Source organism: Onychomys torridus, chromosome 10 (assembly GCF_903995425.1).
Source record: "Onychomys torridus chromosome 10, mOncTor1.1, whole genome shotgun sequence".
Classification (NCBI taxonomy): domain Eukaryota; kingdom Metazoa; phylum Chordata; class Mammalia; order Rodentia; family Cricetidae; genus Onychomys; species Onychomys torridus.
In genome coordinates, this window is record NC_050452.1 from 9,411,220 (window position 1) to 9,438,935 (window position 27,716).

At 39.5% G+C, this 27,716-nt stretch overlaps 1 protein-coding gene across 3 annotated transcripts in view; it reads right to left on the bottom strand.

Annotated features, from left to right (window-relative positions):
- Positions 1-4,961: 4,961 nt before the first annotated feature.
- Positions 4,962-27,716, bottom strand: part of LOC118591794 (WD repeat containing planar cell polarity effector) — a 296,006-nt gene continuing 273,251 nt past the window's right edge. For all 3 annotated transcript variants that reach the window (XM_036200167.1, XM_036200168.1, XM_036200169.1), the window contains 3 exons: positions 12,867-12,946; positions 11,783-11,811; positions 4,962-5,175 (listed from right to left, as the gene is read on the bottom strand). In XM_036200167.1, coding sequence (XP_036056060.1) covers positions 5,125-5,175; positions 11,783-11,811; positions 12,867-12,946 — 160 coding nt within the window. In that variant the 3' untranslated portion in view covers positions 4,962-5,124. The remainder of the gene's footprint in view (positions 5,176-11,782; positions 11,812-12,866; positions 12,947-27,716) is intronic.

Here is a 27,716-nt window from a genome sequence, read left to right on the forward strand (position 1 = left end):
AAGTCTCTTCTATGTGCCCCAACCAGGGACATGCACATGCTCCCCCCCCACTCCTCCTCTTTACCTAACCTCTCTAGATCTATGGATTATATCTTGGCTATCGCTTACTTAACTGCCAATATCCACTTGTAAGTGGACACATGCTATATTTATCTTTCTAGGTTTGCATTACCTCACTCAGGATACTTTTTTCTAGTTCCATCCATATGCCTGCAAACTTCATGATGTCATTTTGTTTTAACAGCTGAATAACAGTCTATTGTGTAAACGTACCACACATTATCCATTCTTCTCTTGATGAACACCTAGTTTGTTTCCAATTTCTGGTTTTTATGAATAAAGCTGCAATGAACATGCTTGAGCAAGTGTCCTTGTGGTAGGATGGAGAGTCCTTTGGGTCTATCCTAAGAATGGTATAGCTGGATCTTGAGTTAGATCAATTCCCCACTATCTGAGAAGCCACTATATTGATTACCATAGTGTCTGTCCAAGTTTGCATTCCCACCAGCAATGGAGGAGTGTTCTTTTTGCTCCATATCCTTACCAGCATGAGCTGTTACTTGCATTTTTTATTTTAGTCACTCTGACAAGTATTAGATGGAACCTCAAAGGAGTTTTGAATTTCATTTCCCTGGTGGCTCAGGCTGTTGAACGTTTCACGTTTGTTTATCAGCCATTTGAGATTCCTCTATTGAGAAATCCGTTTAGAACTATACCTCATTTTTAATTGGATTTTGTTTTTGATATTTAGTTCCTTGAGTTCTTTATAGATTTTGAGTACTAGTCCTCTATTGGATGTGGAGTTGCTAAAATTATGGAGTGAGTGGACAAGCTTGTTTTGTTCCTGATTTTAGTGGAATTGCTTTGAGTTTTTCTCCACTTAATTTGATGTTATCTATTGGCTTGATACAAATTTCCTTTATTATGTTGAGGTATGTCTCTTTTATCCCTAATCTCTCTAGGACTTTTATCATGAAGGGGTGTTAGACTTTGTCTAAGGTCTTTTCTGCATCTAATGAGGTGATCATGTTTTTTGTTTGTTTGTTTGTTTATATGGTAGATTACATTTACTGATTTTTATATAATGAATCATCCCTGCATCTCTGGCATAAAGCCTACTTGATTATGGTGAATGATCTTTCTGATGTGTTCCTGAATTCAGTTTTCAGGTATTTTATTGAGTATTTTTACATCTGTGTTCATGAGGGATATTTGTCTGTAATTCTACTTTGTTCTTGGATTTTTATGAGGTTTGGTATCTGGGTGACTGTGGCCTCATAAAATGTGGCCATGTCCCTTCTGTTTCTCTTCTGTGGAATAACATAAGGAGTATTGGTATTAACTCTTCTTTGAAAGTCTGATTGAGTTCTGTGTTAAAACTGTCTGGCCCTGGGCTTTTTTTTTTTTTTTTTTTTTTTTTTGGTTGGGGGAGTTTAATGACTGCTTCTATTTCACTAGGGGTTATAGGTCTATTTAAATTGTTTATCTGATCTTGATTTAATTTGGTAAGTTGTACCTGTGGAGAAAACTATCTTTCTCTTAGATTTTCCAATTTGGTGAAGTATAGTTTTTTAAAGTATGTCCTCATGATTCTCTGGATTTCCTCAGTGTCTGTTTTTATGTCCCCCTTTTTACTTTTGATTTTTTTTTTTAATTTGGATATTCTCTCTTCACCTGACTAAAAAGTAAGTTTGGATAAGGGTTTATCTGGTTGATTTTTCTCCAAGAACCAACTCTTCATTTCATTGATTCTTTGTATTGTTCTGTTTCGATTTTATTGATTTCAACCGTTGATTATTTCTTACTCTCTACTCCTCTTGGTTATGGTTATTTCTTTCTGTTCTTAGAGCAGTGGTTCTCAATCTTCCTAATGTTGCAATCCTTTAATACAGTTCCTTATGTAGTGGTGACTCCCCCAACCATAAAATTATTTTCGTTGATACTTCATAACTGTAATTTTGCTACTGCTTTCCCCTTCCAAATGCCTTTAACTCAGTCAGTATGCCAGGCTGGTATAATTTTAACTTGTTTACTAACATTTAAAACCATAGTAAGCTAAGTGGTGGTGCTGCGCGCCTTTAATCCCAGCACTCGGGAGGCAGAGGCAGGTGGATCTCTGTGAGTTCGAGGCCAGCCTAGGCTACCAAGTGAGTTCCAGGAAAGGCGCAAAGCTACACAGAGAAACCCTGTCTCAAAAAACAAAAAAAAACAAACAAACAAAAACAAAACAAAACAAAAAAAATAGTAAAAAAAAAAAAGTATACCATAGTTTTGGCTACTTGGTCTTTAAATAAACAACAAACAACATTTAGGATTTGTTATTCCCAACTCAGTTTATTGATGTGTACTAGTAATGAATCTCAGGTTGTCTGCAAGAGCAGTAAGGTCTCTCAGCCACTGAGTCGTCTCTCTAGCCCCCACACTAGATTCTTGTGACTAAATTTAGTTTACTATGTTTGAGCTAATTATTCCAGAGACATGTGTAGTTGGTGTCTTGATTTTTTTTTTTTTTTTTTGTCAACTTGACACAACCTCGAATTACCTGAGAAGAGGAACTTCAGTTGAGAAACACCTTCCTTATGGCTTTTCGGCAGGTCAGTAGGGAGTTTTCTTGATTAATGATTGATGTGGAAAGGCCTAGCCTGCTGGGTACAATGCCATCCGTGAGCAGGTGGTCCTGAGTTGTATAAGAGAGAAGGCTGAGCAGCATTCCTCCAGGGCCTCTGCTTAGTTCCTGTCTCCAGGTTCTTGCCTTGAGTTCCTGCCCTTACAGGGTGATGAGTGATGGAGCGTGACCTGAGATCTGTAAGCTGAAATAAACCCTTTTCTCCCCAAGTTACTTTTCATCGTGGTGTTTATGATAAAAGAAAAGAAACTGAAACAGTTGGGAAGATGGGAAACTAAGTCTTGTTTAATGTTCATATTGGTAACTGCCAAATTTTACCACTAGGAACAATGTTCATGGACCTATAAGTACACGCATTCACAGCCACATTTTAGCATAGAGTTTGGACTGAGTGGCAGAGAAACTAGAGAAGGGACTGACCTCTGCCATTCTCACATAGCTGCAGAAAACGGTGGTCAAACAGCAAAAGGATGCAGTGCATCAGGAATGTGGCTTGAGGGTGTGGGAATGACGCCGTGCTAGCAAAATCATACCTTTCTTTAAAATTAGTCAGCTTCAGAGCTGGAGAGATGGCTCAGTGGTTAAGAGCACTGGCTGCTCTTCCAGATGACTCATGTTCAATTTCCAGCACCCACGTGGCAGCTCAAGAGTGTCTGTAGCTCCAGTTCCAGGGGTTTCAACATCCTCACATAGACATGCATGCAGGGAAAACACTGATGCACATAAAAAATACACCAATAAACTTAAAAATTTAGTCAGCTTTGATTATCTGCAAGAGAAAGGATAGGAATAGTAAAAAAAAGAAAAAAAATTAATCCAGCATGTCATTAGGATGGCTCAAAGATTATAAACTCAAAATTTTGGGGGCAGTAGCAAACTGAAAAATGTACGTTTCACCTCTTTCCTGCTCTCATGTTCTGGGAAAAATGACAGTTTAACTCATGTTATCATAGTCATCTATAGTTATAAACTACGTATCATCTGCTAGTGGCAGGTATCGAGGACAAGGAAGGGCCTTTCATGCTCACAACTTACAGTGCTGTCACTTTATAGGTGCTGGGAGAAGATGGGTTGGACTTGGGATCAGAGACAAAAGATAACATTACAGCCACTGGAGACAGAGTACCAGTATCCACCCGCTAAAGTATTCCCTGAGCCACATTTCCATATTTCCACATGGCACTGTGGTAAAATAGGGCTATGTACCACCTGTACTCTCTTTGCAATGTTTTTGAGGAATCCTGAGCTCATGGGAAGATGACAGCTTGCTGTGGCAAGGGCTACCAGTTCCTCATTGCAAGGATCCATGATGGAGAAATGTCTGTTTTGGTAGGTCCGGACAGGAACTTTTGCTTAACAAATATTTTATTAGTAATATAAATTAGTAATGTAAATAAGAACAGGAGAAGAAATTTTTGTAAAGACTTATTTTATTATATATTTATGGGTGTTTGGCTCATATCACGTGTCTGTGCTTGGTGCCTGAGGAGGTCAGAAGGAGGCACTGGATTCCCTGGAATTGGAGTTATGGACAGCCATGAGCCACCATGTGGGTGCTGGGGATTGAACCTGTGTTCAATTCGGTTAAGAATAAGTGCTCTTAACTGCTGAGCACAGCCCCCTGTTGTGTAATGTTATTTTAAGATGTGTTACATTTGTTTATGCTGTGGAATATTTGCTTAATGATACAAAGATGTGTTGCATTCTTTTATGCTGCATTTGTTTAACTCTGGAAGTTGTGTTACTTTGCCTGTCTAAAACACTTGATGGTCTAATAAAGAGCTGAATGGCCAATGGCTAGGCAGGAGAAAGGACAAGTGGGGCTGGCAGGCAGAGAAAATAAATAGAATGAGAAATCTGGGAGGAGAAGAAGGAGGAGCAAGAGAACAAAGAGAGGAGGTCAGTAGGGGCCAGCCACACAGCCACACAGCCACACAGCCAGCCACGGAATAAGAGTGAAAGTAATATATACAGAAATAAGAAAAGGAAAAAGCCCAGAGACAAAAGGTAAATGAGATCATTTAAGTTAAGTAAAGCTTTCAAGAAACAAGCCAAGCTAAGGCTGGGCATTCATAATGAAGGATAAGTTTCCATGTTTGATTTATTTAGGAGCTGGTTGGTGGGCCCCTCAAAAGAGAAAAGAGCAAAAAAACCCACAACACCCAACAACATTTTGGCACCCAATGTGGGGCTAGAGTAAAAGAAAATCCAACAATAGCCCCCAAAGGAGGAAAATTTTACAAGACGAGGGGAGAATATGACTTAAATGTTCTGCCTCTGATACTCCACATGATGTATAGTTTCTGACATTTAAGAAGCACACACATTATGAAAATAAGTGGTTGAGGACTTTTATTTAGGGTAACTTTGCTATTGTTATGCTGTGCTGCATGTACCAGCTTTCCTTCTATTAAAATCCATACATGGAGATTTGTATTGAATTAGGGCAATATAAAAGATATTAAAAAGGCAGGTTTCTTTTTGGAGTTTCTAGTGATTTACACCAAACCAAAATGAACCATTCTGAGAGAACCAACATCTCCAATGTCCTGCAAGTAAACAGATAAAAATAATTAAACCATGTTCAAACAGAGTAAAACACCAACTTAACATTCATATCTTTATTATTTTCAAGTATTTCAAAACAGTGAAATGAAATAAAAATGTGCTGTGCTTATGTAACTGGATCTTCATGTTTACCTTCCTCAGTGACTACAATATTCATAGCTATTTATAAAAAATCAATCCATAACTAATGCATGAGGCATAATAGGGCGGTGGCAGAGAACAGGGTGAGGCTGTGGAGCATCTGTGGACTCTACCAACAGTCGTCATTTGTGACTTTGTCTCAACGTGCTTTCAAGGTTCCTAGAATGTGTACTTCTTGTTTTCTGTGTGTGTGGGGTGTGTGTATGTGGTGTGCACACATCTTCATTTGCATGAGGAGGTCTGAGGTTGGCAGCAGGTGCTTCCCCCACGTGTTCCCCACTGTCATTACTGAAGCAGGGTCTCTCACTGATCTCACAGCTTGCCAAATCTGGCTCATACATTAGCAAGCTGTTCGGCTTGCCCCTGGGGTCCCTCTCATTGCCGCCCAAGTAGTTGAGATGATATGTGACCATTATACCCACCTGGCTTTTATGTTGGTCCTGAGGATCTGAACCCAGGTCACCATGTTTGCTGTCCAATTACTTTATCCACCAAGCCATCTCCCCAGACCTAATGTGTTCTTCCAAATCCTGCCCTTATTTTAACTGTCTCATTGTGACTCTTAAAGTAATAGGCCTAAAACAGTAAAGGTTATACCCCTGTTGTTTCATCAAACTCCAGAGAAACACACGAGAACCTCATCTTTCCCCCACTGGCTTTTCTTTTCGCGACTCTCCTCCAACCTTACTACTACAGAGCGACAGGGCTTCGCGGGAGAGTTCTGAAATTAAAGGTATTTGAAGGTGAGATAAGGATGGCCAGTCGTACTTGGAAATGAACAGTGTGAGTATTTTTTGAAAAACATTGCAAGCTACTTGCTATTGACAAAAACAACAAGTCAAGGGAGTGGGACTGGAGAGCTCACCAGCTCCTGCCATAATCAAAGAATTGTTCTTAAAATACAGGTGGAAACCATTTATTGTAAAATAATTTTTGAGGTAGGGATAGTTAAAAATAATTTTCGAGTGTCGTATAGCTTAGTGGTGGAATGTTTGCTTAGCATGTGCTAAGAGCACCATGAACGGAGTGGTTAAGTTCTATATTGAAGTCCTTTCCATTGAGAAAAGCTTTTCATAGACTCTGCATTAACACTTGGCTCCTGGAAGGCCAGGTTGTTTCCCTAAGAAGCTCAATTTGCTTTAGCTATTCCTTCCCTTCCCTTCCCTTCCCTTCCCTTCCCTTCCCTTCCCTTCCCTTCCCTTCCTTTTTCTCTGTCTCCTTCCTTCCTTCCTGATTCCCTGGCGCCTCCCCCATCTGCTTCTCTTTCCTTCCAGTGATGCCAGGGTTTCCTTAAAAACATTTTTTTTTTTCTTCTTCCAAAGTCCTTGCTTTAAAATCCATCTAGTTCTTAAAAACTTTACTTTAGGCCAGTGGTTCTCAATGCTGTGACCCTTTAATATAGTTCCTCATGTTGTGGTGACCCCCAACCATAAAATTATTTTCATTGCTACTTCATAACTATAGTTTTGCTTCTGTTATGAGCGGTAATGTAAATATCTGGGTTTTTCAGTGGTCTTAGGCCACCCCTGTGAAAGGGTTGTAAAACTCGTAAAGGGTTGCCACCCACAGGTTGAAAAACACTGCTTTAGGACATTGGTACCTGTTTTATCTTAGACAGATACATTGAAGGTTAACAAAGTAAGATATTTTATATTTGATAATTTCACATTATTAAAAGGAATACTCATTAAATACAATTTAGAAAATGTAAATATATGGTTAACATACATTTGCTTTCAGTATTTTTCTACAGATGTTTTAATAAATGAAATTATTTTAAACACACACACATATTGTCATGTTGGGGATTGAACCCAGGAACTTGTTAATGCTTGGGAAATACTCAGCACTAAGCCATATCATCAGCTTGCGATTTGGATACATAGTCTTTGATTTTAATGTCTGAGTTTTATTCCATTACATACTATGGCTTAACCACTCCCTTTAAATTAAATCTATATGGTTTCTGGTTTCTTTTTGTAAATAACCCTGTGCTGGGTGTTCTTAGGCAGGGCCCCTGCCTGTGTTTACTATTACTTCTTACTCTAGAAACACCCTGAGAAGGAGGACTTTTGGCTCAAGGCTGATGATGTTTTAGCCCCCGATAAAAACTGGAGACTTGGTGGTTTTGCTTTGTTTCTTTCCTTTTGGTTAGAGAAGCTGCAGGTGCAGCAAAGCTGACCTGACTTTATTGTGTGCTGACACTGCTAATCCCTGACTGACTCAAAGTGCATGTTAATTCCTGCAGTGATTTACAGCAACAGAAGAATGTCCTGGGTTTCTCAACTGATTTCTACATATGATTAAGTACCTGCCAAGCACTATGGCTGTCACCCAGTGTGGGGGAGACCACATCACTTTCCTTTCCATGCACCCAGACTTTGCTAAGTAGACTTAACAGCACATTAAGAGCTGCTTTGCTGCAGCTGACTTTGGACCTGCTGTCACTTGAGGAAGTCATTTTCCTTGAATGGTCCAGTCATTTAGGTTAGATTTCCTCTGTGTTACCAATGGTTCTCATTGCCTTTGATTTAACAAGCACCAGTTTCCAGGAGGAGCAAGTCTGGAGCCAAGGATAAAATGATAAGCATGGTTTTGGACAGGTGTCACATCTGGGATATTATCTAGTCAGACTTATGCATTCTCCTTCTTGCACCGATGTTAGTTGTTTGGGAAACACTAAATGATTCCATGCTTGTTTGTAACAACAAGAAAGTGAGCAAACTAGCTATATGGTCTTAAGAAAGTTACAGCCTTGTGTGGCAGGAAACCACCCTTAGTCCTGCTGGCCTCAAACTCACTCACTTGTGTAGCCAAGGCTGGTCTTAAACCTCTGTGTCTCCTGCCTCTAACTCCCAAGTGCTAGGATTACAGATGTTCATTACCACACCTGAAACAAGCCAGAAGTTACAGGTAATGCACTTTCAGAGCTAAGAGGACAACTTGAGGGGTCAGCTCTCTCTCCTTTCACCATGTGAGTCCCAGGGACTGAACTCAGGCTGGGTGACAGTGTCTTAACCCACTGAGCCATCTTTCCAGCCAAACTACAAGCTCTTTAAAGATTCACTTTATTTTGAGACCTGACCTACTATGTAGCCCATGGTGGCTTTAAACTCATGGCAATCCTCCTGCCTCATTTCTCTGAACCTGGATTCAGCAAGTTTATGGCTAATGATATGCATCTAATCTATCTTCCATCATTTCAAGTCCTGCAAGTCAAAAAGATAGATATCCAAGTTCCCCCACAAAAGACTTTTTGCACTTGAAAATGGCTTGCAAAAATATCAAAGCATATTTTACAACAACTGCATGACATTCATGTTTTTATGACGATTTTATTGGGACATAAGGACCCTCAATTAAGACTAGACTTTGGCTGTTTTTTGGTATGGTATCAGAGTAAAGCAGCTAAAACAACATTGTAGTCTACAAAGCCTAAATATCTTCTCTCTGTCCCCTCACGGAAGTGTTTGATGACCCCTGCTGTAAACACTGTAAAAAAAAGCATCTTTTTTTTCCTGCTTTTTATAAGCTTCCTGTCCTAGAGACCAGCTTGCTAAGGAGGAAAACTGTTCAAAATTCCTGCATTTGAAACAGTATTATTAGTATCACATATTGATTACATAAACTATGGAACCCACTGTAGGATATGCATGCATGAATACTGAGTTCATCATGTCCATCCACCTTCCTTCTGCTCTGCATATCCTTCCTGGTATCCAGCAATCTGCCTATTTTCAGGTCATACTTTTATTTATTTTTATTAGCCAGTAGAGAGTGGTTTGGCTCAAAATGGCAAAAATGCCAAGGTTAAGAAACCCATCTAGAGCCACACTGTTGCAGGTGTCCAGCTTTATTCTCTCAGAGCTGGCGACTATGGGACTGCTCAATCCCAGTTATTCCCATGGTGCTAAGAGCAGCCTCACACAGAGCGCACCTGTGGGAGCTAGGTCTTTACCCAAACACCACGACTGGAGTCAGCCACAAGAAGCACCTGGAAAATGTGACAATAACTGCAGTTTTATCTTTTTGTTGATATCTCCAATTGAAGTTGGAAAAGAGGTGATAAAAATGTGGAAAAATCATTATTCCTGTGGCTTGGAAGTGGTTTGTCCCCTAACAGCTGATTTACTGAAAACATTAGCAGGTTGTAGGACCTTTTAAGAGTGAGGCTCAATGAAGGTGATAAGCCACTGGAGGCCTGCTCTCCACAGGAAGAGCTGCACTTGCAGGGTGGACTGTTGTAAAGGAGCAAATCTAACCACAATCTCTCTGTCTGTCTTCTCCACATACACTCCTGCCATTGAGATGCTGTGTTCATGAAGCCCTTCCCAGATTGATGGGACTGTCCAATCTTGAACGTTCAGCTTCCATGCTGTAGCTTAAAATATATTCTTTATAAAGTACATAGCCTTAGGCATTTCATTTCAGTAAAAGAATATAATCTGTTATGTTACAAGAAAATATGCATGTAAATTGAAACACTATTTAGAATAGCCAAGTTAGGCAACCAGCTGAGTGTTCATTCACAGATAAATAGATAATGAAAGTATGGTGCTGTGGAATAATCCTCTTGTATACTGTAAAGATTTGTCACTCAAATTGGTTTAATAAAATGATGATTGGCCAGTAGCCAGACAAGAAGTATAGGTGGGGCGGCCAAGCTAAGGATGATTAGAAGAAGAAGAGTCATCAGCCAGACACAGAGGGAGCAGGAGATGAATGTGCCATGCTAATAAAGGTACTGCCATGTGACAGAGCATAAATAAGGAATATGGGCTAACTTAAAATGTAAGAACTAGTTAGTAATAAACCTGAGCAATTGGCTGAGCATTTACAAGTAATATTAAGCCTCTGAGTCAATTATTTGGGAAGCAGCTGCCAGGTATTTGGGAACAAGCAGGCAGAAGAGAAATATCCAATTACAGTGTGCTATATATACACAATGGAGCTTTAGTAAGCCATAAAAAGAATGAAATTATGTAATTAGTAGGGGAATGGATGGAACAGGAGATCATCAACAAATAACCCTGTTCTAAATCCTATCTAGATGTATATTTGTAAACATAATATGTATATTCATAGTTACGTGTTATATATGACAGGGAAGTAGAAGACTGGGGAGAGAACTAGTTGGAGGGGAGGGGAGAAAATAAGGGAATAAATATGGTCAAAGTGTACAGTGCACTCAAGTGAAAATGTGTTTACAAACCACAAATAAACTCTAGTCAAACACACACACTATATGTATGTATATACTTTAGTGAGTAAAGGCACATGCTGTCCAGTCTGATGGCCTGAGTTTGATCCCTGGAGAGAGCAACCTCACAAATTGCCCTCTGACCTCCACATGCATATTGTAGCACATACATGTCCATACCCTCCACACAAAATAAACAAATGTGAAGCTCCATTTCTAAAGGGAATTGCAAAGCAATATTTTAAATATATATAAATAAAATGTATCAGTTTCTCTGAGTTTTAGCAAACTGAATGTAGACTATTCACACATACTCATTGGAATATAGACTGCTTCCCTCCTAACTAAATCCAGATTTAAAAAATAATGTCAATAAAGGTATGACTATGAAGAGGTTGGCCAAGCCAAGTAGATCTAGTCCTTGTAATCAAAGCCCTTGGGAAGATGAGGAATGAGGACTGCCTTGAGGTTGAGGCCAGTCTGGGCTACAAAGTGAGCTCCACTGACCCAGGGCTACAGAGCAACCTTAAAAATTAAAAACAAAGACTAACAACACAAAATGCAAAAAAGTAGACTGAAGTAATGAAGTTGATAGTTACTATTATTAGGACAGTTACATATAATTAACAAACTTCTACCACACTCACTCAGAAAATAATTTCATGGCAGTCCTGTGGGGCATGTGGACTAGTATCTGTTTTACAAATGAACTTCAGACTTAAAGAGATGAAAAGGATTTTTCCAAAATGATGCCATTACTGTAGCCAGCATTCACAATGAACCAGTTCACATGGCCTTTTGTGGACGATTCACAAAAAAACCTATATGAGGGTTTTTTCCTCACATGACTTTTTTTTGGGGGGGATGTCAGACATAATACAGAGGGGGACTTAAGATCACTTGTCAGAAATGATATTTTATATGCATTTCTTATAAAATTATACGAAGTGAAAGGTATTAGATAAATTTTCTCTATTAAGTCTTTTTAAGTCTTCTGAATAACTCCAGCCATCTACTAGTAAAGGACTGATATGCACAGACATACATAGATACACAGATACAGATTGCTGCTGTATTACTTGGCTCCCAGGCTATTAATTTTGACTGCTGATGACTTCAGAGGGAGCTTTACTAAAAATAAACAGCTAAATAGTTATCTAGAAGCTGTTAATGTAGTCTGGTTAATGTAGGCCAACAGCCAGCATGCAGGGTTAAGCCAGTTGCAGAGTTCCTCACAGACACTTTACCTGTTCCCTGTAGTCTTCTTTCAGTCCTCCTAAAATGAGATCACAGTATGAATGACCGAGAATCTAATAAATTATCACAAATAAATTAAAATGGCAAAAACACTAGAGAAAATAATAGCCAGATTTTAACTAGTCTAAGATTGCCAATTACAGGAGGATGCTCAGCTCTCTCAACTCAGAAGACTTTCAATGTCCACACTCAATTAAGTGGAAGACACCCAGACTGTTCCTTTCTAAAAATATGCTTTTGAGACAGGGTCTCAATGTGCAGCCCTGGCTGTCCTGGAACTCACTATGTAGACAGGCTGGCTTTGAACTCACAGAAATCTGCCTGCCCAGCTTATTCTTTTCTTACAGTGGTATCTTCACAGCAAGGCAGGTGAGTTTCACTGATGTGCCAGAGCTCTTTAAAGACTTCTTTACAGACACAGTGCTGCTCCTGAAGCTCCCAGATCTTATACTCTGTCCTCTTGACCTGTGACCTGCATAGATCCCCTTTTCTCAAGGCACTCAGTTCTGCCCGCCTTACTGTTGCAGCTGGAGTGGAGCAAGAGGCAGAATGGGTGGGTCAAGCTGGGGCCATCTTTCTGGAGTGGGAGGACACATAACACTGGCATGCCGCACTCTGCTTCTTCGCTCTTTACACCATTTGTTCTGCATGCTGAAATGCAGCTGCTTTTTTTTAGGGAGTCTCTTACATGGTTGCTTTTGTTACATATTTACTGTGTATATATGTACACTGCTTTCCTGCTAAATTGGACAAGAGCAAAATCACCTTCCCAGAGACCCTGAGAATGAGACTACTTGAGTGTAAGCTCCAGGCTTACCACACATGTGTCACATGAGAGTTTGCCAGAAACATGGACTCAAGGGTCCTATTCTAGACCTACTGAATTAGAATCAACATTTTAACAGACCCTCACATGTACCTGAATTTATTCAAACAATCATTAAGGCTACCTTTTTCTTTCATCAGATAATTCATCATTTTCAATTCTATCACTCACTAGAAAGGCTTAGGGTTTCTCATCATTAGTGTGTAGAAACTCCTGAAATGACCCCACTGTTCCTGTTGTTCCATTACCTTCTGCATCTGAGGCAGTGGTCGCCGCAGGGTCAGGGCGGGTGGTCCCCTCCTGTTCATTCCTTCTCTTGATTGCCTGTCTGCCGGGTGGAAGGTTTTTAAGTGGAAAGAGGGATTCAGAAAGAAAAAAAAATAAGGGTAGGTATGTTACAGAAAGAATTCTATACTCTAGTGCTCAGTATAGTGAGCATATGAAATATTTTCAAGCTTCTGAATATTTAAAAACATATATTTACAAAATTTCCTTGAAACGTCTCAGCAATTATATCACTTTAATATCATTATGTTTAAAAAAAAAGTATCTTCATTTTCTAAAATATTATTATTATTTAACAAGATCTCACTGTGTGGCCCTGACTGGCCTACAACTCACTCTGTAGATCAGGCTGGTCTTGAACACAAGAGATCCACCTGCCTCTGTTGGGATTAAAGGCATATGCCACACAGCCAGCCCAAACTTATTTTTAATGAGCTATTTTGGCAGTTCTGGGAATGAAGGCCAGGATCCAGTGCTTCCCAGGCAACACTCTAACACTGAAGTCCATGCTAGCTCCTATTCTTTTCTGTATATTGGAAATGTTCAACCCCAGTTCCGTTCTCTTGGCCTGCCTCCCTCTTACAGGCCTTTCCCTCCTTACAGACGGCCCCCTTGTGCTTTCCTATTTGGTTTTGCTTTCAAATCTAAGTTCCACATGAAATATTTGCCTTTCTGAGTCTGGCTTTTTCACTGAAGAGTATGCTGTGCATTTTCTTGTAAATGACATGGTTGCATCTTTTGTGGAAAGCCACATTGAGTTATCCTGCAATTAAATATTTATGTCACTTGTATCCCGGCTCTTCCCTTCTCTAGGGCTCACCTGCCATGGTTCTTACTTTCCCGACTTCTGCTAATTACTCTGGGCTATATACTCACATCTGAAGACTTGGAGCTAGGAATTACAGATGAGAGAGAACATATGGTTTTTGTCTTTCTGAGTCTTTTTTAGTTCTACCCATTTGACTGCAAATATCATGATTTCATTTTCTCTACAACTGAATAGTGTTCCATTATGTATATGTACCACATCTTCATTATCCATGTTAGCTGAAGGACATTTTTGTTGTTTACATTCTGTAGATATTGTGTATAGAGCCACAGTGAATGGGCAGGATGTTAAGTCCTTTAGGCATTTGTCAAGGAGTGTTGGAGCTGGGTTGTATGTGGATTTATTTTTATTTTTTGTGCATTCTCCATACTGATTGGCTGCACCAATTTGCACTTCCACCAACAGTAAATGAAGTTTCCCTTTCCCCGACCTGTGCCTCCAGCTTTTGTCAGTTGTTTTGTTGGTCTTAGATGCTTTGACTAGGGTAAGACGAAGTCTTGGTTATTTAGGTCATAATTAGCTTTACCTAATTGCTAAGGATGATGAAGAGTATTTGAGGTATTTATTGGCCATTTTTGAGACTTCATTTGAGAGCTCTCTGTTCAGATCCATAGCCCACTCTTTAAATGGGTTGTTTGTTTTTTGACTCTGTTTTTTAGTTCTTTGTATATTCTGGATATTAATCCTCTATCAGATGAATAACCAGCAAAGATTCTCTCCCATTCTCTTCAAATAATTGATTGTTTCCTTTGCTGTGAAGAAGCCTTTTAGTTTCAAGAGGTCTGACTTGTCAACTGTTGGCCTTGGCTTCTGGACAAATGGAGTCCTGTCAGAAAGTCCTTTCCTGTAACTGTATCACGTAGGGTTCAGTCTGTTTTCTTCTAGTGGTCTCAGTGCTTCAGGTTCCACACTGAGCTCTTCATCACACTGCTGTGTGTTTTGTACAAGGTGACCGATAACAGGTCTAACTTCATTCTTCTGCAAGTGCACATGCACATTCCCAGCACCTTTGGTTGAAGATGCTGCCTTTTCTCTAGTTTTGTGTCTCGGTCAAATATCAGATGCCTGTAGTCACGTTTGAGTCTTCTGTTTCAGTGGTTTACATGTCTTCTGTGCCAGTACCTTTATTTATTTATTTATTTATTTTTTTATTACGATGGCTCTGTAATATATCTTAAAATCTGGAATGGTAATCCCTCCTGTGTTTTCCTTTTCTCAAGACTGCTTTGGCTATCTTGGGTCCTTTCTGGTTCCAAGTAAATTTTAGGCTTTTTTTTTTCTATTTTTGTGAGAATGAGATAGACATTTTGATTGTGCTTACACTGAGTCTGCAAATGGTTTTTGGTGGAATGGTCATTTTTACAATATTAATTCTTTCCAGAGATTTAAGATTTTCATTGTAGTGGTCTATTGCCTTCTTGGTTGGGTTTATTCCTACATATTTTTTCCTTTGAGGCTAGTGTGAATAGTATGTCCATAATCTCTTTCTCGGCCTGTTTGCTGTCGGTGTATAGAAAAGCTACCGTTTCTTCTAGTGTACATTGCTACATTGCTGAAATTGTTGGTTGTTCCTAGAGGTTTTCTGGTGGGACTATAGGGATCTCTTGGGGATAACATCCTATCACCTACAAATGGGTAGTCTGCCTTCTTTTCATATTTGTAGCTCTTTAATTTCCTTGTGTTATTGCTATAGCTTGTGCTTCAAGCACTATATTGAAAAGAAATGGGATACTGGACAATCCTGTCTCATTCCAGACTTTTTTTTTTAAGATTTATTTATTTATTATGTATATAGAAGAGGGTGCCAGATCTCATTACAGATGGTTGTGAGCCACCATGTGGTTGCTGGGGCTTGAACTCAGGACCTCTGGAAAAACAGTCAGTGCTCTTAACCGCTGAGCCACCTCTCCAGCCCCTCATTCCAGACTTTTAATAGGCTTGCTTTGTGTTTTCTCCTTAGGATAATGCTGGCTGTGCTGGCTGTGTCTGTCATATACCATATACAGGCTTCATTGTGTTGGAGTTGCTCCCTACAGTCCTACTGCCTTTAGGACCTTTATCATAAAGTGCTGTTGGATTATGTCAAATGCCTTTTCTGCATCAATTAAGTCTATTTGTATAATTTCTTATATTTATTGACTTATTTATTTTGAACCATCCCTGGATCTCTAGGATAAAGCCAACTTGATCTTTTGATATGTGCCTGGATATGGTTTGCAAATATTTTATTGAGGATTCTTGCATCTATATGTCTTAGTTGCTAATTTTATTGCCGTGATAAAACACCATGATCAAAATCCACTTTTCTTATGGCATCCAGGACCGTGGGCCAAGGGATAGCACTGTCTACAGTGAGCTTGGCCCTCCTCTATCAATCATCAATCAAGGAAACACACCACAGGCTTGCCCACAGGCTGATCTGGTGGGTTACTTTCTCAGCTGAGGTTCTCTCCTTCCAAATGACTTTGGCCTTGTGTCAACTGACATAAAAACTAGCCATCACATATGTTCATCAGGGATAGTGGCTCTGTTCTGGTTAGTTGAGCCAAGGATCTGTCATTCTTGTTTATTTTCTCAAAGAACCAGCTCTTACATTGGTTGATTATTTGAATTGTTTGTTTCTATTTCATTAATTTCTCCTCTTATTTTTATTATCTTTTGCCATTTACTGAGTTTGATTTGTTCTTGTTTTTCCAAATTCTTGAGTTGTATCAAAACCATTTATTTGTGATCTTTCTGATTTTTTAATGAAGGTACTTAAGAGTCATAAATTTCCCACACAGGACTTTTTTTAAAAAATATATCACAAAGTTTTTTGTGTTGCATTTAAATTTCTTTTATATCCAGGTTTTTATAAAAAAAAAAAAAACACTGTCTTGATTCTTCTTGACCCATTTGTTATTCAATGAGTTGGTCAATCTCCATGAGTTTGTGTACTTACTAGATATTTGTTTGCTATTGATTTTAAGTTTTATTGCATTATGATCAAATCATGGTCTATTTTTCTGTTAAGGTTTTTGTGTTCTAGGTTGTGGTTTATTTTAGAGATGGTTCCATGGTCTCCTGAATAGAATAGTGCTTGGTGTTTGGGTAGAATATTCTGTAGGTATTTGTTAAGTCTTTTTGATGTCTGATGTCAGTTAATTCTGATGTTTCTATTTTTGTTTTTGTTTTATTGTTGTTGTTTTGTTTTTTCCGGATGAACTGCCTACCGGAGGAAATGGTGTATTGAAGTCATCTACTGTCATTGGGTTGGTGGTAATCTACATCTTTAATGACAGCCATACCCTTAAAGAGTAGACTTGGGTGCAGCAGTTTGGTGCAGACATGCTTAGGACTTCTAAGGTCTTCTTGACTCCTCATTCCCTTGATTAGGATGGAGTGTCCTTTATCTCTTTTGATTAGTTTTGTTTGAAGTTTATTTTTGTCAGGGTATTAGGATAGCAATGCTTGTTTGCTTTCTGGTCTCATTTTACTGTTGTAATTTTTCCATCCTTCCACTCTAAGGTAGTGTCCACTTTTGTTTGTTTATTTTACATCCCACCTGCAGTTTCTCCTCCCTCGCCTCCTCCCAGTCCTTCCCATCCCCCAATCCACTCCTCCTCCATTTCTCTTCAGAAAAGGGCAGCCCTTCCATGGATATCAGCCAGCCATGGTCTATGAAGTTGCAGTGAGACTAGGCGCCTCCTTTCCTATTAAGGCTAGAAGAGGCAATTCAGTAGGAGAAATGGATCCCAAAAGCAGGCAACAGAGTCAGAGACAGCCCCTGTTCCCACTGTTAGGAGTCCCACATGAAGACCAAGCTACACAACTGTAACATATGCAGGGGGCCTAGGTCAGTCCCATGTGTGGTGTCTATTTTAAAGTTAAGGTGAGTTTCTTGTCAGCAGCAGAAAGATGGATTTTATTTCTTAATCCACTGTGCTAGCCTGCGTATTTGGTGGGAGAGCTGAAACCATTAATGTGTATAATCATTATTGGGAAGTGTGTTGACTGTAGTCATTCTATTGTTTGTGTTGTTGTTGGGTTCCAGTAATTACAGCCTTATTTGTTTTCTTTCCAGTGGCTGTGCTTACTTCCTCTCTTCAGCCTGAAGTATTGCTTCTAGTATCCTCTGTAGGGCTGGTTTGGTGGAAAGGAATTTGAGCCTATTTGTATCATAGAAAGTTTTTCTCCATCAACTCTGGCAGATTTTTGCAGGGTACAGTAGTCCAGGTTGGCAGCTGTGGTCTTGTATAACTTGGAGTGCATCACTCCATCTGGCCTTCAAAGTTTCCACTGAGAAACCAGTGGTTAAGATGAGTTTTCCTTTATATGTGACTTGTATGAGAAACCAGTGGTTAAGATGAGGAGTTTTCCTTTATATGTGACTTGTATGAGAAACCAGTGGTTAAGATGAGGAGTTTTCCTTTATATGTGACTTGTATGAGAAACCAGTGGTTAAGAGGAGTTTTCCTTTATATGTGACTTGTATGAGAAACCAGTGGTTAAGATGAGGAGTTTTCCTTTATATGTGACTTGTATGAGAAACCAGTGGTTAAGATGAGGAGTTTTCCTTTATATGTGACTTGTATGAGAAACCAGTGGTTAAGATGAGGAGTTTTCCTTTATATGTGACTTGTATGAGAAACCAGTGGTTGAGAGGAGTTTTCCTTTATATGTGACTTGTATGAGAAACCAGTGGTTAAGATGAGGAGTTTTCCTTTATATGTGACTTGTATGAGAAACCAGTGGTTAAGATGAGTTTTCCTTTATATGTGACTTGTAGTTTTTCTCTTGCAGTTTTCAATACTCTTCCCTTGTTCTGTATTTTTAGTATTCTATGCTGAGGGGAGTTTCTTTTCTTGGTTTTGCTTATTTGGTATTCTGTGTGCTTTTATCTGTATGGGTGTGTTTTGCCTTAATTTGGGGAAATTGTCTTCTATGATATTACTGAAGATCTCATCCATATCTTTGACCTGGGATTCTTCTACCTCATCTATGCCAATATTCAAAGTTTTGATCTTTTCATGCTGTCCCCACATGTTCTTTTTCTGTGTTTAGAAACTTTCATATTCTCTGCATGTGTGGTCTAATCCTCTTCTTTATCTTCAATTCCAGATACTCTCTTCTACCTGATTCAGTCGACTTGTAAGGCTTCTCCCAAGGTTTTCAAAATTGCATCACTGTGTTTTTCAGTTCCATGTTAGCTACTTCCAATAACTCTATATCTCTTTATTGAATTTGGTTTTTTAAATTTTGGATTTTCTTGGCCACTAAATGAATAAAATTCAGCTGTGGATCTGTGTTTTCCTGGGTATCACTCAGGAAAAAGAACACTACTGTTCTTTTTAAGTAAATGGAATCATTTAATTTTTATCTCCTTTCCATTTCTTAAATTCTTTGATGAAATTTGTTGTGGAATATTACTCTAACTGTATAAAGATGTATTATATTTGTTTATGTTGCAGAATATTACTTTAACTGTGTAAAGGTGTGTTACATTTGTTTAACTGTGTAAAGATGTGTTACTACTTCACTTTGCCTGCCTAAGGCAACTGATTGGTCTAATCAAAAGCTGAATGACCAATAGCTAAGCAGTAGAGGTATCGATAGGTGGGACTGATGGCCACAGAGAATGAGTAGGAGGAGGAATCTAGGCTCAAGAGGAGTAGAGGAAAGAGAAAATCAAGGAGACAGAGATGGAGATGCCAGGGCCAGACACAGAGGAAGCAGGAAAGTAGGACATACAGAATGAAAGAAAGGTGAAAAGCCCTGAGGAAAAACATAGATGAAGAGAAACAGGTTAAAATAAGTTATAAGAGCTAGCAAGAAACAAGCCTAAGCTAAGGCTGAGCATTTATAACTAATATCAAGTCTCTATGTCTTTATGTGGGAGCTGGTTGGTGGCCTAAAAGAAAGCCTGCTATAGAAATTTATAATTATTTTTGAAGTTCTGTGTTCTGGGGTTCATTTAGGTAGCTCTCACAGGAGAAATTTTACATAGAGCTGGTGGATTTGGGGGGCTAGAGTATACTGTCTTCATTTTGTTTATGTCTTTATGATGAGACCTAGGCATGTGGACTTCTTTTTTGGCTATTTGTCTAATGTAAGAATCTATGCTGCCTCAGACTAGACCAAGGTGGGAAAAAGCTGGCCTGGGGTCAGAAGTCAATCCCTAAAAAATGGGAACAGGCTAAAAGGAGATGCTTAGGCTTCCTCAGAACTTGAGGGATCCTGGGTCCCTGCACTTTCTCTTCTAGGGCCCCTCCAACACCACACTGGGAGGGGACCCAGGTAAGCTACCTGTGCCCTCCTTTCTCTCCCTCATTGTGGTCTCCCTAGACCTGCCCTGCTGCTCACCTCTACCCCTCCTCCCAGCCCATCTCCATACCTTTGGGACCAACTGCCACATGTGGTGCAAGCCCAAACCACTGATATCTCAATGGAAACTTTGAAAGCCAGGTGGAGTGATGCACTCCAAGATATACAAGACCACAGGTGAGTGTGGGGTCCCTGGTAGGGAGTGATTGGCAGAGAATCCAAAAAACTTTAGTGCCAAAATTGGCAGATTTCACAGCTGGCCTTATATGACAGGGCACAGACAAAACACAGATGCACTTTCTCTTCCAGGGCCCTCCAACACCACACTGGGAGGGGACCCAGGTAAGCTGTGCCCTGTCATATAAGGCCAGCTGTGAAATCTGCCAATTTTGGCACTAAATTTTTTTGGATCTGGGAATATTTTAGAGTTTGGATTTTTGAGTTAGTAATGCTTCACCTTTATTGTTAATCTGCTGTTGCTGATTTTTACCTATAGAGTTATGAGAGATTGCTCTATAGTGTCCCATGTCTATACTCTTCCTTGTTTTGGCAATGGCAACCCCAGCAGGCAAGTTAGGATAGGTTTCTTTGTCTTGTAGTTTTTGAAAGAGATTGTATATAAATAATGGGTTTTGTTTTTGTTTTTCCAGAATGCTAGGTAGAATCCACAAATAATACTGTGTCTGGAAATAGCTTTTTCAAAGCTTTTATTTTGTTTCTGGATAGATTCTTACACTGCACAGTTTGAACTGGCTACCCTCTGGCCTTGGGCTCCCTCAGTGCTGGGATTTCAGAGAGATAGCAACCGCTTAGCTTGATGCAAGCTTTTATTATCACCACGTCCTTACTTACACTTGCCTCTAGTTTAATTTCCCTTTCTATTTATGTTTTCATTGTGGAAACTCAGTTTGTTGATAAAAGACATTTCTTTTTTTATATGTGCATTTAACAGAATAACATTTTTTACAATGCAATATTTAAGGCATATGCCCTACAACTCTGTATAGTGTGCCTCTAACTATCAGATTATCTAAAAGTATTTTTTTAAATCTGTAAAGGTTTGAAGATTTTTGTCTATCTCTTTCTCTTATTTATCCTCAATTTAATTCCATTACAATCAATATACCAAACATACTGTGTATTTTTTCAGTTTGCCTATGACATCAGATGTGATCTGTCTTATTGAGTGTTTATGTGAATTTAAAAGCAGTATCATTATGGTGGTAGAACTCACATAGGTTTAGAAATATTTAAATTCTGGTCTTTTTTATAAACCCACCTGCCACTATTCACATTTGGGATTTTCCTATAACCATTCCAATGTATCCTGTCTGGAATTTTCACCCACCTCACCTGGAGCCATGAGCGAGGATCTTAAGTGCCATATAGTATCCAGTTTGGGGATATATCATAATTTATTCTGGAATTTTCCAAAGAGAGGCTTTGGTTGTTCACTTTTATGCTAAAACTGTGATGGACATTTCTACTTAGAAATTACAAAAATGAAATTTAAAGCCATCACATTTTTAGGCTTTTGATAATGCCACTAAAATGACCTTTTCAAAATATTACACTGATTTTCAAAAATTGATCACTAGAACGGAAGGACAGAATTGAAATCCCCTCCCCATCTATTCTCCCCAGTAGTGGTCATGCTGAGAGGCAATAGCTGGTGTAACCAAAAGGAACCCTAACAACGACCCTGCCTCTCAGGTGACTTAGTTTGATAAGAACATTTTCGTCATGCAGTCTAGCTTACAGATTGAGAGGGATGACAGTTAGAAAGTCACCATCTCACAATCTCTTATAAAATAATATCTAAGAAAAGTTGCCTAAGGACTTCAAAATGAAAGCTTAAAAGAAGCTGATGGGGCACTTTATAGTGGGGAAAGCCAGGGAGGGGTCAGTCTTGGGCCCAGACACGGATCACCAGCTGTTGTGAACATTTGTGGATAGGAAGCGTTCTCTCCTCATCTCGTGTGCAGTGTGTCTGATAAGAAACACACAAAGCCTGTCTACCATGGACCAATAGATAACAGGGAAGGCCTGTAAGGAAAAGTATTACATGACAGTGACAGGCTATCTCTTTCACTGGCCCCTTCAGGCAGTTTGCAGGATTCATATATACAAAATACACATAACACATACATATGTGTGCCATTTCAGTACTCTTGTTCAGTTGTTAGCTATACATGAAAAAGCAAAACCACAAACTCTACTTTAAGGTATAGAGACAGAACTATCTTTCTGAGATTGTTTTCAAATTGCTATAGTCTCTCCCCGGAAGTCTAACCTTAAGCTATGATGGAAATAAAAAGGCTAATTTCCTCAGTGCTTCTTGAGAGATATTAAAGCCACAAAGAGTAACTTCCCTTTCATAATAAACTTTAGTAGGTCATAAAAAGAATTTTAAAAAATATTCCAGATTAACCTGGGAGGAAAAACAGACATAGTTAGTTTTGTTCTCCAATTTCCACTATCTTTCTAACATTATTTTTTACTTAAAAATGGTAACTACATTCATTTATTTGTGTGTATGTGCATGTGTACTTGAGCCAAGGTATGTCTGGGGGAAGTCAGGGACAACTCTGTGTTCCCTCCTTCCAGCCTGTGGGTCCCAGGGATTGAATCAGGCTGGTACACTTGATGGCAGGCGTCTTACTCTTTGATCCATCTTCCTGGCCTCAGTCTTGAGTTATCCTCAGGCCTCTGTCTCCCAGGTGTTGGTTTACAGGTGCCCATCACCACACTGGGCTTCTTACAGTATCTTGTACAGCTTTTAAAAATTGCTGCCTTAGATTCAGTCAAAATCTGTAAATATCTTTTGGTTGCAATGAATTGATGACATATTTTCTTTTCTTTTTCTTTTTTTTAAAGGGCTTGTGATTGACTATATTTTGGGGAACATGTTTAAAATTGGCTAGCTTTAGTCATATTCCAAACTTAGAAAAATATATCTCCTGAGAATTTCTAGTTTTATAGGCAGCACCTATAAAGTAGCTAGTGGGCAGACAATGCATGTAACCAGGTCTGTCTAATATACTTACGAGCTTAGTTACAGGAAACGCTCGACATAGTCTACATTTATTTTGGTTAAAGATGTAAAAATGGACTTTGTAGACATATGCCATATGTTCCTCTTGCATGCCAAGTTAGCAAGAATTAAGACTGAGATGGGCAAACAAGGTCACCTTAGGCTGAGCCAAATTAGACAACAGAATAATTGTCAGGTTTGCTGTTGGCAGGGACAGTTTGTTCTGAGCCAATCTTCATGAATTATAGGCTGTAATTTTTCCTGGTAAGTCCATTGGCAGACATTCTGTTGACAATTTCTCTGTTTTGTAAACATTGCCATTCCCCTCACTTATATTGTTTCCAGGCACAGCAGATCCTGAATAAATGGGTATTTTTGTTTGTTCCAACTTTAAGGAAACTTGCATAGATATGAGTCAATAAAAATCAATAAGGCCAAATTTAACTTTTAATTTGGTAGCATTTAATTTGAAATTTCTTAGGTTGCAGATATAGTAAACAGAAATAAATTAACCAGCAATAAACTGAATTTGTGAGTGTAAATATCAGGGTGGATAAATTTTTTGAGGACAGCACCAGAGCAAATGGAGTTACCTCATTAGTCCACAGTCCATTAATCCATCAATCCATCAGTCCCATTCCATGCTGCCTTTCACCCCACACTGCCTCCGTTCACACTGTGCTTCCACGTACATGACTATGTTTTAGTGGCCAAGTCATAATATAAAAAACCAATCATTTGAATAATGATATGTAATGACTAAAGTCTCAGTCAGATCAGAAAAATAACTATTTGAATGCTATTATTGAAAGTATAAAAGTCTCAGGGCTGGCTACTACTCCAGAGGACCTGGGTTTGATCCCCAGCACCCTCACGGCAGCTCACCATCTAAAACCATCTATAACTCCAGTCTCAGGGATGCAATGACACTTCAGGCTTCTGCAGGCACTACACTACAGACATGATACACAGACGTACACTCAGGTAAAACATCCAAACACATAAAACTATAAAAATAGCTGGGCATGGTTGGCACACAGTTTTAATCCCAGAGGCTGGTGGACCTCTGTGAGTCTGTGGCCAAGCCTGGCCTATACAGTGAGTTCAGGGGCAGCAGGGACCCTGTCTCTCTCTCACACACAGTACAAAAGTCTCACAAAGTGTAGTCAATTCACATAATGGCCAATTAAAAAAAGAAACTCATTTAGATGTAACTGCTCTCATGAAGTTGTATGGCTAATGCTTACTTGATGGCATGCTGGGACTCCTAGAGAAAGACGTTGTGCTGACTAGTTTTAATCGCCAATTTGACACCTAGAATCACCTAGGGACAGAGTCTCAAATGGATTGGTTTGTTCCAGCTTTAAGAGAAGGTTGGGCTGTGGGCAGATCTGTGGGGGACTGTCTTGATTATGTTGCCTGATGTGTGTGGCACCATTCCCTGGGTTTAAGGCAGAACTTTGAGTAGAGATTACATGCTGGTCAGTAAGCATCCACGCATTCTCTCTGGATGTGAATAGCTGCTTCTAGCCCTTGCCTTGACTTTCCCACAGCGATGGACTGTGATCAGAAACTGGAAAGCAAGGAACCTTTTCTCAAATTGCTTTTGTGCCATTTCTGACATCAGTGGAAAGGTTCCTGGTTTCCCTGTTAAGTATATGTCGGCCATCTCCATGGTATGGAGCCTGGATGCTAAGACTTGTGTCTTTTATTCTTGGTTGCTTCAGCAAGATTTTCATGAAAAGAGTTTGAATTTTGTCAAGTCTTTTCTGCATCTTTTGAGATAATATGATTTCTTTGTGTCCTTGAGTCTGTTTATGTGATGTAGTGTGTTTACTAATGTGTATGTTGGACCATCACTGGAATACTGGAATGAAGCTAATTTGTGGTGAATGGTCTCACACTGTTTATATATATATGTGTGTGTGTGTGTGTGTGTGTGTGTGTGTGTGTGTGCGCGCGCGCGGACATGCCACACCGTGCATGAGGAAGTCAGAGGACAACTTGGGGCAGCTGACCCTCGTCTTCTACCATGTGGCCCGTGGGTCAAACTTAGACCATCAGGCTTCACAGAGAGTACCTTTCCCCATTCGGCCATTTCAGTGGTACTCTTTTCTCTACTTTAAAGATTTTCTTTTTTTTAGGCAAGGTTTCCCAGAGCCCAAACTCACTGGAGGTGAGGGTGACCTTGACCTTCTGACCTTCCTGTTTGTACCTCCCAAGTGCTTGACCACCACAACCGGTGTACGCAGCTGGGGATCAAGCCTAGGTTTTCATGCATGCTAAGCAAAGACTACCAACCAAGCTCATCCCTAGCCTTCAATTATCATTGGGGTATATTCTTTTTTAAAAATTTTTATTTTTATGTGTACAAGTGTTTTACATTATATAAGTGTATTATGTAAGTGCGCTGGTGAAGGCCAAAAAAAGGGCGTGGGAATCCCCGGAACTAGAGTTACAAGTGGTTGTGAGCTGCCACGAGGTGATGGGAAGTGTACCTGGCCTCTCCAAGCAGCAACTGTTCACCACTGAGCTGGCTTGCCAGCTCCTTCTGATGCTCTCCTGAGTCTGTCTGCATGCATTGTTTTGAGAAGTTTTGACCTGTGTGCACGAGGGAGCTTGGCCTAGAGTTTCCTTTATTTTATTGTGTCTTTTTCTGCCTTGTGATCATTATCACTGGTGTGTAGAGTCTGAGCACATGCCTTTCTTCTGTATTCTCCAGAGTCCTTTGGGGAAAGACACTGGTGCTGGTTTCTCAATGGTCTGCTGGAATCCAGCAGCGAACCTTCCTGGGCCTGAATATTTTCAGTGGGAGATTTCATATCACTGCTTCAACCTCATTGCTTGTAATAAATCTGCTTAAGATATTTATCTCATATTTTTTCTTGATAAGTCCTACATTCTACAAATTCATTTATTTCTTTATAATTTTCCACTTCCTCTTATTTTCTGAATTTTATTGGTATCTGTTGTAACCTCTCTATTTTCATCTCTAATTTTCTTAATTTGGATTGTGGCTCTCTTGGCTACTTTAGCTAAAAGTTGATTAAAATGTATTTTTTCAAAGAATCAACTCTTTGTTGTATTGGTCTTTTGTGGGTTTTGTTTTTGTGTCCGTTTCTATGTACATGTTCTTTCTTTCCATCGCCTAGCTGGTTTTTGTTTTTCCAAAACCCTAAGGTTCATCATTTGGTTATTTATTTAGATTGCTTTGAATTTTTTCCCTTTTATCCCCTCTCAAGATAGAGTTTCACTGTGCAGCCATGACTATCCTGGAAGCCATTCTGTAGACCAGGCTGGCCTGGAACTCACAGAGATCCGCCTGCCTCTGCCTCCCAAGTGCTGGGATTAAAGGTGTGTGCCACCACCTGACCTGACTTTTTAATGTAAATATGTAATCCAAGATTACATTTCTCTGGACTCTTTTCATTGTATCAACAGGGTTTTGTATATATTTTCACTTTCTTTAGATTCTAGGAATATTTTAATTTTTTTAAACTATGAAACCATTCATTATTCCGTGTCTCTCAATCTCCATGAATTTGTATGTATGCTCCATAATTTTTCTTTTTTTATTTCTCTTTTTATTTCACTGTGGTCATATAGAATAAAAGAAAATACTGATGAGAATACAGTACTGTTCTTCCTGTGTTTACCTAACTTACGTCGTCAGACTTAATAGTTGAGTGGAACTGGATGTATCTATGCATGCCTCCTTGATGGATTATGCCCTGAGTAAGTTTAAGTGACTTTATTCGGTCTGACTGACTTTGGTTCAAAGTTGAGTTCTTTAGTTATTGTGACACCTATTTGTTTCCTCATCCCACTTGCTTGGAATTCCTCTTTCCATGACCCCACCTTAAGATTCTGTTTGGAATCCCTCTTTCCATGACCCCATCTTAAGATTCTGTTTGGAATCCCTCTTTCATGACCCCATCTTAAGATTCTGTTTGGAATCCCTCTTTCATGACCCCACCTTAAGATTCTGTTTGGAATCCCTCTCTCTGTGCTCCCACCCTAAGGCTGTGTCTGGCTTTGGTGATTTCTTGGAGGCAACAAGAAAAAAAAATCCAAAACAACAGACTCTATGCTTTTTCAGGCAGGGTCTCACTCTGCAGCCCTGGCTAGCCTAGAACTTGCTATGTAGACTAGACTGCCTCAAACTCACAGAACTCTGCCTCCCTTTGCTGGGATTGAGGGTGTTTGTTACCATGCCTGGATGACTCTGCTTTTTGATCTAATCTGCTAGTTTGTGTCTTTTTATTGGGGAAATCTATCCAGTAATATTCAGAGAGTAGGCACAGTGTGAAAATGTAACAGAGAGATAAAAAAAGACCAGCTTTGCTTTCCAGTCATTAAAGTAAGAGGACACTGACAACACTGTGTTCACATATTAGTTATCCTGGGAAGAAGTATGTGGAAGGGAGAAGGGAGAGCTAAGGCTACTGACTAACATTAACATTGACAGAGGCAAACAATTTACCTCACCTAGTGCTGTTATTTCAGGCCCATTTGCCCTGCTCCGCCCATCATCTCCTCTCCCTCTGCCACTATGGTACAACATCTGCCTCCCTTTGTTCCCCGCTACAATAACTGCCATTTAAAATATCTACTATAGGGGGTCCAGGGTACAATGTGGACTTTCTG